Source organism: Drosophila hydei, unplaced genomic scaffold, assembly GCF_003285905.1.
Source record: "Drosophila hydei strain 15085-1641.00,03,60 unplaced genomic scaffold, DhydRS2 tig00000250-arrow-arrow-pilon, whole genome shotgun sequence".
NCBI classification, from domain to species: Eukaryota; Metazoa; Arthropoda; class Insecta; order Diptera; family Drosophilidae; genus Drosophila; species Drosophila hydei.
The window spans coordinates 646,780-662,661 of NW_022045696.1; the positions used below are offsets into that span (position 1 = coordinate 646,780).

General features: G+C 38.7%; 1 protein-coding gene across 2 annotated transcripts; it reads right to left on the reverse strand.

The window, feature by feature from the left end:
* Window positions 1-1,947: 1,947 nt before the first annotated feature.
* Window positions 1,948-14,622, reverse strand: LOC111603347. Of its 2 annotated transcripts, XM_023320888.2 has the most exons (4): window positions 5,993-6,089; window positions 4,768-5,130; window positions 2,794-3,202; window positions 1,948-2,730 (listed from the first exon to the last, which is right to left on the reverse strand). In XM_023320888.2, the coding sequence occupies exons 2-4, from the start codon at window positions 4,812-4,814 to the stop codon at window positions 2,485-2,487; spliced, it is 702 nt and encodes a 233-aa protein (XP_023176656.1). In that variant the 5' UTR covers window positions 4,815-5,130; window positions 5,993-6,089; the 3' UTR covers window positions 1,948-2,484. The 2 variants fall into 2 exon arrangements, with proteins under 2 accessions (XP_023176656.1, XP_023176657.1); XM_023320889.2 differs by lacking the exons at window positions 4,768-5,130; window positions 5,993-6,089 and adding an exon at window positions 14,404-14,622.
* Window positions 14,623-15,882: the final 1,260 nt, after the last annotated feature.

Below are 15,882 nucleotides of genomic sequence, written 5' to 3' on the forward strand. Positions count from 1 at the left end.
CCCCTAGTTATTATTATATTAATTACTATATAGTTATAAATCTGCCAGCATACATACAGGCAGCAGCTATATCTAAAAAAGAAAACAAAAAGAAAACAGAAAAATGAAAAAAAAAAAACAGATCCACCGTCCCCAAAAAAGAAAAAAGATTCGATTTAACTAAAACCAGCTTCTGAAAGAAACGAAAAAAAAAGACGCAAGTTGTTGCTTCTTCGTTCGCTCGTTGTTCATTGCGTTCGTTTGTTGTTCACTTTCTCTTCCCGAGCCTACGGATTCTTGATTCTTGATTCTTGATTCTTGATTCTTGTATATAGAACCTGTCATTTGTAATCTATAGAAAAAAAGATGTAAACTGTAATCTAAAATCTATATAATCTACAGTCTCTGCTTAGGTCACTTCGATCAACGTTCTATTCGCGCTGCATGAGAGGGGATTGGTTAAGTTAGTGGGATGGTTTGCTCTAGCGTCAGCTAGCTCCAGCTGGATATCTAAATATGTGCGTATGTGCGTGCGTTTGTGCGTGTGCGTGTGCGTGCGCGTGTGTATGTAAATATATATATATATTAAAACTATTACATATATCTTATATAAATTATATGCGTCCGCTTAGTTCTCACGATTTGCAGGTTGCCCTTCAAACCCAGCCCCTAACGCCTTGTCCTTCCTTACATATACTCTGTACACACACACACACAAATGCACACACACATATATTTATATATAAATATATATATATATACATAGTTGCTTCTATAGACATACTTTATATATATTTATGTATGTGTGTATATAAATGTATATTAGTGAAATCCTTTGAGTCAGCCTCAGGCGTTGGCCACAAGTTACGGCGGCGGCAATATAACGGAAACAACATCAGTGTCGACTGCAGCAGCAGCGGCGGCAGCGGCAGGCACACGAAGACAGTACGGTCATGTTAAATTGTTTATTATATATATGAATATATATATATATATTTATGTATATACATATATATATATGTCTATATGTATTAATAAATTTAAATATAGATATATATGTATGAATATATATAACACAACATATATATATCTATATCTATATCTATATAGATTATATGCGCAAACAACGTTAAGCCTACACACACACACACGCACACGCGCGCGCCCTTTAACACCCACACAGCTACACACGTTTCCTTCTATGTATTGTACAACAACAACAATAACAATATGCATGGCATCTTGTATTTGAATCTCAAAAACTAAATTTCAAAATCGATTGTGAGTAAACAAAAAGAACTACAATAACAACAACAACAACCAACAACAAATAAATGCAGTTTGCAAAATTTTAGTGATATTGAAATTTTTTTGCTTTATACTCGAGAACAACTGAGAAATGCCTAAAAAGTTGCTCAAATCAGTCAGTTTTAGCTTAGTTCTCTTGACAGTGGCTTCATGGCGGGGCTCAGGATCGTCGTTCATCTAATCCAAAATCATGCAGCTAGAGAGTGTAAATGGAGTTACCAAGGCATTACCATCTGCTGAACAGCTAAGAATCATCTTAAAGCTGGACACTGGAAATATGTCATGATGTGGGCGTGGCCAAAACCTCAACGGATCACAGCGTGGAAATATATCGCTCACAATTTCAGTTCTGGATGTACATCTGTCTATAGCTATATAAAAGTGCTGGAAGCAATGTTTGAGATTTGGCTGTAGCTTATCACCTGGCCACTCAGCGTCGTGGCTGTCACGCAGGTGCATAAATGATACAAAAGGATTACTTTAATGAATGCATTTGATATATTTGAGTAGTGAAAGAGCTGATATGATGGCATATAGATATAGATAGATATAATAGGAATTCTTTATTGTGAAAAGCAACTAAAAAGTAAACCTTTTCGATAAGTAATGCGTACAAATTCTTTAACTGTATATATATATATATATATATATATATGTGTGTGTGTGTGTGTGTGTAATATAGACTAAAGACTATGCGGTAACTGCTGTGTTACGTGGCACTCGCCAGCCCAGTGCAGCCCTCCCTCTCCCACTCCCACTGCCAGTCCCAGTCCCCACTCGGTTACGTTTTACAATCTTGGCATTTAAACAACTAATAAATACAAAACGTATTCTGCGCATTTCTCTATGGAACTAGCTGATACGATTGCTGCTTCTTCTTTTGTATATTATGTACAACTTTGGACTAGATGCTGTTTAGGAATATTTACACTGCTGCACAGACCAAACAAATTAAAGACAAAAAAAAAAAACTTTCTCTAGATGGTTACATACACAGATATAGGTCGATATAGATAACAATACTCTAAGATCTTAAACTGTAGTAAATACAACGCCATATGATTAGCCAATAGCCAGAGGCCGCCGATAGATGGCGCCAATGCAGTAGGTGAAGTACAAGTCCCATTGCTGGTCCAATTCAATGCCACAAGCGAAAAATCTCTTTGTTTCTCTCTCCTCCCTCGGCTCCCATCCCATTCAGATGTGCAGCGTGGCGCCTGGCATGGCAACGGAAACGGGTACGGAAATGGAATTGGAATTGGAGCCGGCCGCCTGAGAGGCGCGCGCATCCTTGGTGGATGTCTGCGGCTGCATATCCTTGCGCTGCTCCACGTCGATCACAACGCAGTCGTAGGGGGGCGGCGGCAGCTCGCATTTCACCACGCTCTCATAGCTCGGCGGCAGCGAATCCACAATGCGTAGCACATCATTCTGGGAGTTGATCTGCAATGGATTGGCACGGTTAAGCACATCACAGAGCTCATGTGGGTTGAGTGAATGACTTACGTGATGCAGTGCACCGTTGCCGGGACGATTGCCCGCCTCGTCGATGGGCCCGGCCCAAATGCAGACGCCCATGCGATGTGTCACATAGCCGCAGATGATCACACTGATGACCAGCATCCCGATGCCAAGGGCAAAGACCAGCCACCGCGACTCGGGGCTGTTGTGCATGTCGTGCAGATTCTTCTCCAGCTGCAGGGCGCACAGTATTAGCACCGGCACAGCCACCATAGCCACCAGCAGATCCACAATGGGACGCTGATTGCCTGGCCCAGCATTCAGAGGACTGCGTCCGCCGCTGCCGCCCGTCGCCTGTCCGCCATGTGACGAGTGCGCGCCAAAGTTCTGGCTGCTGCTGTTCGGCGTCAAAGTGGAGCGAGCCACCACGGTATTGTGGTTCTGTAGCACCATGCTGTCGTAAGAAGAGACAAAAAGAGTTCCACACGAATGAGTTTCATTTTCGATTAGAGCTTCACAATGCTGAAATAGTGTAGGCACTAGCAAAAGGCAACTGAGAGCGAGTGCTCTGGTCGGCAATGCTCGACTAGGGATACCCAAACAAATTGATATGAATGCTTTATGAAATAGGTTTTCTTTTCAATGTCGGCAATGCTGGACTAGGAGATACCCAAACAAATTGATATTAGTTCTTTATGGAATAAGTTTTCTTTTCAATATCGGCAATGCTCGACTAGGAGATACCCAAACAAATTGATATGAATGCTTTATGGAATAAGTTTTCTTTTCAATGTCGGCAATGCTCGACTAGGAGATACCCAAACAAATTGATATGAATGCTTTATGGAATAAGTTTTCTTTTCAATATCGGCAATGCTCGACTAGGAGATACCCAAACAAATTGATATTAGTTCTTTATGGAATAAGTTTTCTTTTCAATATCGGCAATGCTCGACTAGGAGATACCCAAACAAATTGATATTAGTTCTTTATGGAATAAGTTTTCTTTTCAATATCGGCAATGCTCGACTAGGAGATACCCAAACAAATTGATATGAATGCTTTATGGAATAAGTTTTCTTTTCAATATCGGCAATGCTCGACTAGGAGATACCCAAACAAATTGATATAGTTATTTATGGAGTTTTCTATTCAATGTCGGCAATGCTCGACTAGGGATACCCAAACAAATTGATATGAATGCTTTATGGAATAAGTTTTCTTTTCAATATCGGCAATGCTCGACTAGGAGATACCCAAACAAATTGATATTAGTTCTTTATGGAATAAGTTTTCTATTCAATATGGATGCAATAAGCATCATTTAAGCAAAATGCGTGTCTTCAGCACTCTTCGAAGACTAAGTCTTCACGTCATGCTCAACTCATAATATCAATATTTATTGATAAGTATGAGATATTGTTAAACTTGTACTAAATATATATTTTAGATTTCAGCGCTCTGGCTAACTTGGCCAGAATTGATATAATTTGTAATATAACTTCACTGATATTTAGACTCTGACTAGGACCTAATCCTAAGTACCCTGGCTATAGGACGAAGAAAGCGCCTGCACCTAAGCTCAGCAGCTTATAGAAAGATCAGCTTTGAAAAGCAAAAAATCTTGAAAGGGAACATCAAGCGAACAACTTTGAAGCTCTGCTCCCAAACGCAAGCAGCTGTACCGAGATTAGTTTGCTTTACTGTGCTTTGAGATTAGCTTAAGAAATCATGGCTCAGGCAAAAAGCCTTAACTTTGTGGCTAGAAGATATTGTTCTGAACCCGAGCTCAAATTTCTAAATTTGTTAAATTTTAATTTTTATTTTATTAAATTAAGTTGATTCATGAATAAATAAATTGTTGCATAGATTTAACTTTTTTATCTTTCAAATTTCGAATTGTTTCTGCGTCGTGTGCCATAAAATCATTTGGCTTCAAATGATAATTGAGTCTATGAGCATCGTTTGGCCGATTAGCTCTAGTGGACGGTCTTGGTGAGGTGTAACTGTTATGCGTACCTGGGATCGAAGGCGTTGCTCAGCAACAGATCGTAGACGGCGCGCATTTCGTATGAGTTTTGATGGGAAATTCGATTAGGAATTTCGATTTGTTTGGGCTGCGTGACGTGCGCGCTTTATTGATATCAATTGAATGTCTTATGATTGTTTCATTTGACTGTCCAAGAGCACTTGCCAGCGCCGGCAATCAATTGTCTAATTTGTTTACTTTTTATTTCTTTCAACTATGTTCCAGGCTCTCCGAGCAGACAGCATAAAACAGCTCTTGAGCTGTGGCAAGCGTTGGAAACTGTCTCATGTGCCTCATGCAGAGCGGAAGCAAGTAAGAGTGTCCGACTTGGATATACCCTGAAGTTCAGCAAGCTTTGCTTGACAAAAGAAACTGATCGATTAGTATCGATAACACGTAAATGAGTTGAGTTATCGGAATCAAGTGTTGTCTGTGGGAATATGCATGCAAGAGCTCAAGTCATATGAATGGACTGAGCTACGTCGACTCGGTTCGATACTTCATGGCGTCTGCCACGCCCCGTGACCCTGAGCCCGCATTTTAAGTGGGTAAAAACTGAAAAACTCGAACAACCTTCGCTGGAAATAGCGACTCATTGAAAGGCCGCAATCAATTGTAGTGAAAATGCATAGAAAGCGGGCAACAAGGGTATCTGAAACGTGGTCATCGCAGCTTGCTTAGAGCTCGCACTTATCGAAGTTCACAAATCTCAATAGTAGCTTAAATGACTCTGGCTCTGAGTTGAGTTTGATTGATTTTCTTGCAGTTTTTCTGTCTGGAATTTATGCACATTTTTTCGAAATACATGTTTTCTAATCGCTTCGCTGTGGCCGACAGTTCGCATCGACTTGAGGCTGGCCAGTGCGGCGTATACTTAATTTGCAGCTGCTATAACAAAGCAGAACAGCTGCACGCTCGTCGCTTATCAATATGCATTGATCAACGGGCGGTGGAGGCTTGAGGCGTGGGGCGTGGAGCGTGGGGCGTTGGCGTTTGCGCATCACGAGATTTTCGCATGCACTTGAGCCGCAGCTGATAAGCCGCTGCGACTATTGGCGCCTGTTGGCAGCCAACAAAGGGGCAAAGGCACGTGCTTTGTGTGTTTATTTTATTTCTGTTTGTTTATTTCAATGAATTCTATTGTTTTTCTTTCTATATATATATATAAATACACTTATAAACCAATTGGCTGACGAGCAGCCGGCTGTCAAGTACCAAGGCGGCCGCTCGACAAACACCTGCCAATTAACACTTTGAGGGCCAGCGCTGGGTTGGCAGCGGCAACAGCAACAACAACAACAAAAACAACAAAAACAACAAAAACAACATAAGCAACAAGCGACGAATTGAAAACAGAAAAAAAAATGAAGCGAATATCGCGAGCTGAAACCGATGCGAGGCGAACCTAACCGGGCAAATGTTGAAGCATAACTGGAAAAGTGCATGGGAAAGCGGAAAAATGTGAAGTGAAAAAACAGCAAGAACGTCAAATTGTAAACTGCAAACTGCAGCACAGAGAAGCGAAGGAATTTGTCAACGCCAAAGACAATCGCGAGCAGCGGGCAGCGGGCAGCGAATGGTGTACAGCAACGCTGCGTATGCGCAATATGAGACAGCAGCAGCTTCATATTCGCTGTTGCTGTTGCTGTTGCGTGTGCCGTCATCGTTGTAATTGTCGTAACTGTTGTAATTGTTGTAATTGGCAAGTCTCTAATGCAAAGATCTCACTCGGGCTGCCAACCGGTTCGCACAGCCCACCAGCGTCACAAAGAAACAATTCAATTTGCAGAAATTCGAAGCGATGTCTGTTAGCTGCTCGTTCATAGGTATACCCTATACCTATCCTATAGTGTACATGCATGACATACAGACTATCAACTTTAAAAGCAATCACAGATCGAGTCGCCAACAACAGACCTGATCTGCTTGCATCGCTCCATAGCAATCAGATCTCTAAGTCAACTTCACTTCTCATAGACAAAAAACGATGGACTCTGCTTACAGGGCAATTTGCTGTCGAGCATTCCTGACCACAGCACACTCTTCCTGCAGCCCTTACCAAACCTCAAAGCTCATATTCAACCAACGATCGTGTTACCTTTATGCATAAAGATCATTTTAGACATGCAAACTTATAGATAAAGATATAGATATAAATCTCTGTAGACAGATAGAGCACATAGAAGGGTTGCACCTGGCAGGTCAAGCTGTGAGGCAGTCCACGAAAGAGGAGGAGAGATTTTCTAATCGGAAAGCAGCCAATGCAGTCAGAGTGATGAACTGACTGATTACAAGTCTGAGACGATTACACAGGACCATTATCATTATCAATAGCATTTCATGACTTAGAATTTGTGCTCTCTTTGCAGTATGTCAGTCAAACGAACGTCGATTGAGTAAGGTTTTCCATTCGAATAAATGAGTATTGAGACAGACCTGGGTTAGTTTGGTATTCATGTTTAATTGATCGCTCTGATTGGCTGTGGAACTTGCAAGCAAAAAGATCCAGATTTAAAGGGAAAGTACTTGAAACGAAAGCAGGCGCACAGTCAGTTGTCTCAGAGGCAGATCCATAGGCGGCACGGGCTACCGGTTTGAGCTCCCACAAAGTGGCAGACGTCGCGGCGACGCAGTCAGCGCAATTTCTTGCAGCTGAGGGTCAAAGCTGAAGCCAAACAGTTTTGAATATCATAGCAATGATGCTGCTGATGATGCTGCCGAGCATTGAGTGGAAATATCGAGCAGCGACCTGCAGCCACAAATTCCACGTCTCAGCTGCGAGAGCGTGATTTTTTCAGTTTATTTTCTTTATTATTTGCCTTTGTTTTTTCTCCGCGCTTGTTGATAAGCGAGCCAAGAATCCGCTGCAGATGAGGCAGCAGCTGCGCCAATCTCATTAATTACAATAATTGCAATGTTCAAAGCTAATATTTGCTGCGAAAGGTGGGCGCACAAGATACGAGCGACACAAAGATACAATATAAAAGATACAGATACAGATGCAGATGCAGATGCAGATACAGACTTACTCGGATGGCAAACGTAAATATTTATGCGCTGTCAATAACAGTTTCATTATGGCGGGGCCAACACTGTTGACTGATAAGGCAGTGCCACGGACTGCGACGGCGACGGCGACGGCGACTGCACCCAGGCCAAACGAGCTGGTTAACTGTAAATGCTCTGCCCTGGGAAGATTATTGACTCGCATCAACAATAACAACAACAACAACAACAGCATCAAGAACAACCTGATCAGATTCAGTTATTGATTTATGTGATTGCTTCGCTTAGTTTATGGGAACCCAATGCGGCAGAGCAGCGCCCGTTGCACTTGACGTATACTTAACACATTTTTGGGCTCGCTTGCACTTAAGCATTACGTGATTGCGTTCGCAAAAATAAACTCTGCTGCTCGGCGACGTCCAATAAAAACTCTTCGCCTGCGACATTTGAGCAGAGGCCAAGGCGTAGCCGCTGACTCACTATAAAAGTGCAGTCCATTCATCAGCTAAAAGCCAAAAAGCTAAAAGGCTTTACGCTATTTATTTGGTTAACGAGACTCTAATGACAATAATGAGCCACAAATATGCAAAGCAAGCGTCGCGATATCCCTCGACGCTTCCGTCTGTGTTTACCGAAACACACACCCGGACTGTGTGTGTGTGAGTGTGTTGGTTAGACTGCCAGGGTATAACTTAACAAATCCAACTGCAACTCGAGTAAACATCGACTCCGACTCAGACATAATAATGCCATATAAATTATCCAATTTCTTACTGTGGACAATAACAAAATGTCTTGATATGCGAGCTCTTCAATAAGCATTTGATCTCTCTCCCCCCTCTTTGACACTCTCTCCCTCTCCTTTCTCTCTCTATTTCAATGTCTTCTCTTTCTCTATCTCAATATCTCAATATCTCAATATATCAATATCTCCATATTTCAATATCTCCATATCTCAATATCTCAATATATCAATATCTCAATATATCAATATCTCAATATCTCAATATTTCAATATTTTAATATCTCAATATCTCAATATATCAATATCACATTATCTGAATATCTGAATATCTGAATATCTCAACATCTCAAAATCTCAATATATCAATATATCAATATATCAATTTCTCAATATATCAATATATCAATATATCAAAATATCAATATATCAATATATCAATATATCAATATATCAATATATCAATATATCAATATATATATCAATATATCAATATATCAATATATCAATATATCAATATATCATATATCAATATATCAAATATCAATAGATCAATATATATCAATATATCAATATACATATATCAATATATCAATATATCAATATATCAATATATCAATATATCAATATATCAATATATCATTAATCAATATATCATATATACATATATCAATATATCAATATATCAATATATCAATATATCAATATATCAATATATCAATATATCAATATAATCAATATATCAATATATCAATATATCATATATCAATATATCAATATCAATATATCAATATATCAATATATCAATATATCAATATATCAATATATCAATATATCAATATATCAATAGATTCAATAGATTAAGAGCGCAATAGCTCAAGAGAGCAAAGAGCAAGAAGCGAAGAGAGCAAGATAGCAAGAGAGCAAGAGGCAGATAGCAAGAGAGCAATGAGAGCAAGAGCATAGCGAAGAGAGCAAGAGAGCAAGAAAATATATCAATATATCAATATATCAATATATCAATATATCAATATATCAATATATCAATATATCAATATATCAATATATCAATATATCAATATATCAATATATCAATATATCAATATATCAATATATCAATATATCAATATCTTAATATTTCAATATATCAATATCTTAATATTTCAATATATCAATATCTCAATATTTCAATATATCAATACCTCAATATCTCAATATATCAAAATCTCAATATCTCAATGTTTCAATGTCTCAATATTTCAATATATCAATATCTCAATTTCTCCCTCTCCCTCTCTCTTTTTATTAAGTATACGCCGCTTGTAGCTCACAGCTCAATATGGTTTAATTGAAATGAATTTGATCTGCGTGTTAGAGAAGTATCGAGTTTTTCTGGGTTCTCAGAAGGACGGACAGACGGATCTACGTAACAAAAGGAAGGAAAAGGCATTTAATACGCTCTTCATTTCCCATCTTAAGTTTTGTTTACAAAGTTTCACATTTATTTCATTTTTTAGTTTTTAGTTTTTTAGTTATTTTTAGTTGAGCTGAAATTCTTTCTGTATTTCCATATGAAGTCGTAAGGCACAATCTAGAATAGCGTGAATTTCTGGTTTCCAAGTGAGTAATTCGAGCCGTTGGCTGAGTCAACTTTATGGCTATTTAGGGCTCAGTTAATGAGGAATATATATTTATGTGCTGGCCAATATTTATGTATATTATTAAATATAGTTTAAACAGGCAATTCTCAGTCTGCAAATTTGCATATTTGTTCCTATTTCCTATTGTACTTGAGCTAAATGTAAATAATAACTATTCTCAAATGGGATTCCGAACTTCGATCATCATTAAACAATAAAAAAAAACTGAAGCTTTCAAAGCGACTTCATTTCCTGTTGAAACTAATGAGAAACTCTATTATATCATACCCATGATTATCATTATCATCATCATCATCATCACCATTCTTATTATTAATATCGTTTATGAGCGTCGCTGTGTGAAGCATGAACAACAAAAGAAATCACTTGAGATGGAAACGTGCCTCGACACCTACTTCCACTCACCTGCACTGCAGATTCATTCATAAATTGCAGTCAAGCCAAAGGGAAGCGATCGCTGCGCTGCGCAGTCATTGACCAGTGAAAATAATACTGATGCTGATATATATATATATATATATATATATATGTAATTACTTGCGACGCACATTTATATATATTGTTTGTGTATTTAATAAGTAAAACAGTGAAACGGCAAAACAAGGGCGCATGAATAACTTCCTATCTCGAGGCGCAGTCATCAAAATGTCACCTGGGGGAAAAACAACTTTAACAAATTGTCCATAATAAAAGTAGCTAGTCATATATCTAACTAGCATCGCACACTAAACCACACCCACATATATGGCCTATATCACATAGCCTCAGGACATTGTTAACAACTGAGTCACGCTTGACCTTCTCCAATGATATTTAGCATAAGCTCAACGCAATTTTGGACTGAACTGAAAGCGAGTCAGACTCTTGGCCTGGCACTAGATAAGGCTTACAAGTAACTGTACTCAGACCTCTATATATGGCATGTGGCGTGTGTGCTAAAAATCAGCCTTTAGTTGTGTCTAGTCTTTCATCATGTTGATGTTGTTGTTGTTGCTTTTTCGGAAATGACATTCAATGCAATCGTGCGTACTTCTTGTCTGGCTTGCAATTTCACTGGAGGTTCGCCTCGAAGGTTTCCAAGCTGCATTATCAGCGAATTTTTATAAAAATACATAAGTATGCGGAATAATTACTTAAATACAAAATTCACAGAAAACGAGTTTAGTGAGCCAAGTTAAACTATAAAAATTATTTTTTTTTTTAAATAAAATTATATAATGTAAAAATGTATTATTTATATATATATAAAACACTAAAAAAGTTGTTAAAAACAAAAGTTGTTAAACAAAAAAAAAAAAAAATATATATATTTTTAATTCCAAGCAGAGTTAAACTATTAAATTTATTTTTTTTTATAATAATTATACTATACAAATATTTATTATATTTTTATATAATAAAAACTAATAAAGTTATCTATTTAAAAAAATATATTTTTAATTCTAAATGCAATATTTTTTAAAAATAAAAAATGTTTGCTAGCAATTTAGCTTTAGATATTCAAAACTGAATCTTGATAAATTCTATGATTTCACAGTTGCGACTTCCGTATACCCGCCTAGCACACATTCGCGAGTAAAGGGTATAAAACTGAATTGCTGTCCCTGAGTTGACTTAGTTGTAAAGTTTTTCGCTTCCATTTCGCATTTGTGTTTTGCTGTCGACTTTGAGTCAACTAAATTAAGAAGAATTATAGGCAGTAGCAGCAGCTACAGCAACAGCAACAGCAGCAGCAGCTACATTTGCGGCCCATAAAAATGGCTTTGGAACTGATAAGCAGATAGTGGAAATGGCCAGATGCGTCATCTTGCAACTGTGACGTGCGCAGGCACCACAACTGCAACTGCGACCAGAATCTTCCCTTCTATCAAGGCAGCGATAAGCAGATCCGAAATATATATAGAATAAATAACATATAATATGGGCACTACGACAGATATATCAAACGATCAACTGTTGCCAGGCAGATGCGGCTTTACATATGCAGCTTATCAGCCGCAGTTGCAGTTGCAGTTGCAGAAGACTTCAAATGATATATGTGGATGCTAAGTCTCTGCCAAAAAAGCTAAGCAGTTCCAAAACAAGTAATATACGAATGGAATATATAAAGTAAACAGCTCTTCATTGCTGCTAGCCTTATCAATTTTCCATATGCCAAGATCAAGACAGTTTTTTGGCCTTCACGAAAGCTTAATATAGTAATATATATATTATATTGTATATATATTGTTTTTTTTTAGCAAATGTATGTAACAGGCAGAGCCCATAAAGTATATACATATAAAGTATATATATATTTATATATCTCAATCAGCACGACGAGCTAAGTCAATCTAACCACGTCCGTCCGTTCATCCGCTATCTCGAAATGTATAAATGTTAGAGACTTGAAGTCTATATAGACATATATTTCTGTATAACATACGCAGTACAACTTAAACACGTTTTCTCATTTCCTTTACTATCGATAAAAATCGATCAGTTCATTTGGTACCTTTAGCGTAATTTGGAGAACACAAAGATGCAAGATGGATGCAAAGTTTATGAATATTTGGATACAGTCGGCACTCCCGTTAGAAGTGTTCTTACTTGTTTCATATAACTCACTTTATAACTAATGCTAACTGGCCTTTTGTACTGCCTACACGTGGAATTTAGTAAACGGGAAATCTGAACCTGGAATACCCCCAAGACTTCCAGTTATTCTAGCCAAAAAGAAGACGAGTTTCTGATGCTGTGATATCAAAAGAGTCTATTATGTTATCTGTGAATATTTATGCGTTCCTCTAAGACTACCTTAGTCTTTCATTTCCAGTTCCCGATTGGAATGAAGCACATCAATAGCCCTCGGATTGAGTTACTCTAGTTTCTGGTTACTCAACTCTCTGCACATTTTGTTGACTAGTGTAATTTTGACATTTCGCCTGTGCAAGTCCAAGTGCTATCTGCATTATTGGAAACTTGTGTGTTCTGGATCTGAATTGTCTACGAACTGATAAACAGCAAATGCTGCTCATATCTATAGGACAGAAGACAATTGCGTCTAATTGCGAGGCAGCAGAGCTATTCGAAGCGAACGCTCCACAGCAACCCAATCGAAATTGGCCCACTTTGTTGGTGTAACTGTAAACCATGTGTGTGGCGTGTCATATCTGACCCATTGCCATCCAGGGAGCCACTTCAGTGGGGGAGCGGGCTGCTGGGAACAGCATTAATGCATTAATTGATCGCAGCGCCGCTTAATTGTGGGTCTCGGAATCCGAGTGGCACATGAAATTTGTTGGCGTTGTCGCATTTGATTGACTAAATTACGCATAGCTTCAAGGACAGCGCGGGGCAAAATAAGAGGGGGCAGGGGAGGGGGACTCACGGTTCCTGCTTTGATCACGTAGTCATTTGACGATAATTGGAACTCGTTCCATTTCCATTTTCATTTTCATTTTCTTGTTTATTTTTCTTTTTGTTCTGATATGAAAACATTTTGCTTTTATTATTATTTTCTTCTTGATTTTGTTGTCGCTTAGCTGGACGACGTAAGAATATACGAAAGCATAAAAAAATCTATATATAGAAAGCAAAAGCAAAAGCAAAAGCAAAAGCAAATCAAAAACAAAAACAAAACCAAAAACAATTAAAAATGCTAAAGTCGCTGCGGACGATTTTTGTTTGCTTTCGTTTTTGGTGTTTTTTTAATGGTTTCGGTTTTTGTGGCTTATGTGTTGCTGCTATCGCGGAATTGTATTGCAAAATTAGTTTGTTTAATTGAATTTCTTATCGTTAAAAGTACGTATGTGGTCTAAAATTCAAGGACTAATAATTTCAATGTGCTTTTAGTACAACATTGATCGAAGCCGATAAGAAATGTAATCGATTAGCGTTGGCTAGTTTCAAGCAAATCGAACAGCTGATAATGATCAGCTGTGTAAGCTAGCGGCACAGGAGTGTGTTTCGTTTCCATTCGTTCCGTTCAATTTACGCTTGCTACGTATCGCAGCTGAGTCGCAAGCATCACAATTGCCTGCCGAATTGCTTACTTTTGCCGCCGACCCCTGAACCCTTACCCAGCCGCGCGGCACTGCACAGCTGAGGAGCTTTATTTATAGCGCATAGACACACAATGGCAAACGGAAAAACGCAGATTGAACAAATGTTTATGTTTGCTAAAAAGTTTCTAACGTTTCTTTTTTATAATTGTTTTGTTTCTTCCTTTTACTCACTTGAAATTGTAGTGGTGCCTCTATCGTTGTCTCTCTCTCTGTGTGTTTTCTTTAATTCTGTTTCCTTTTGTTCCTGCTTTGTCGCTCTCGAGGTTTTTCGACTGGCGAAATTTCGTTTCGTTTTTGTTTTCACATTTACATTTCAAAGAACACCATAAAAGCAACAAAACACTCAAAAAAATTAATAGCAACAATGAACAAAATGAAAAAAAAACGAACAATTTTTCAAAGCAAAATATTGCACACGCGTTTGTTGTTGTTGTTTCTGTATTGGCGAAATGTTTTGATTATTTTGTGGTTTTATTTGAATTGTTGCTGTTGCTGTGTGTTGGTTGTAGTTGAGATCGAGATTGCTGGCATACACATACACATACACGCACTCATGCACACATACACAAGTATAGAGCGTCTGCTTGCGGCACTTGCTATGCGCTTTGCGGCAGGTTGAATGCACTTTTTGGCAATCCAACGGATGCGAATACGTTTACGAGTTCGAATTCGGTTGCGAATGCGATGGCGTTACACCGTTAAATTCTATCGGTGCTGTCGCTGGTGCTGGCTCTGCGTGTACTCGTATCGCTCCTGGCTGAGCCAGAGATTATGATCCTCGCAGCCGCTCTCGAAGGCCTCGCGCCTGTGCACCATTACAACTTTGCCTCCAACTGTTTGCTATGGCCGCAATTAAACTCAATAATGATGACGCTGACGATGATGATGACGATGCTGATGTTATTCGTATTCTTTAGCTTCGTCTTCTTTATTTGGTTATTCGTGTTGTGGTTGGTCGCAGCAACTTTCCTTCAAGGCTGCCATTGCCTCTGGCAAGTTCAAGCTGAACGCTAGCCACTTTTACCAGTTCTTAGCGCGTTAAGGATCTAGAGTGGGCTTTGAACTTTAGACCATGACAACAACAACGACCACGACGGCGACGACGACGACAGCGACAACGGCAACGGCACAACGTATACGTGACGGACCGGTCTTTGGGAAGCGCCAAATAGAACGATGCCGATACGAAGACGAACTCTGTAGATCTCGTTTGGACGGGCAGCTTTCAAAGATCTGCTGAACTGAACCGTTGGCGAGCAGCGCTGAGCAGCAACTGTTCGGACGAGTCGAGCATTATGGCTGAGGCTGTAGCAACAACAGCAGCAGCGGCAGCTGCTGTCGACGTTGGCGTCGCTAGCACGACAACGACGTCGACAGCAGCCGATCATCGAAGATGCCGCCCCAATGCTGCACAGTGGGCTTACTTGATGAATTGCTGTATATATTTATACCTTTATAGTATACTAATATATATATAGTATAGTATCATGGTATATATAGTAAATTTAATGTATTATAAATGTCTGACATATTATTATGTGGCAATACCCATGTCACATAGATGCATATTTGAGTAATCAATGTCATCTATCTAGTTTTCCCAATTGAATCGTATCTCCATAATGCAGTATTTAAAAACAAAAATATATT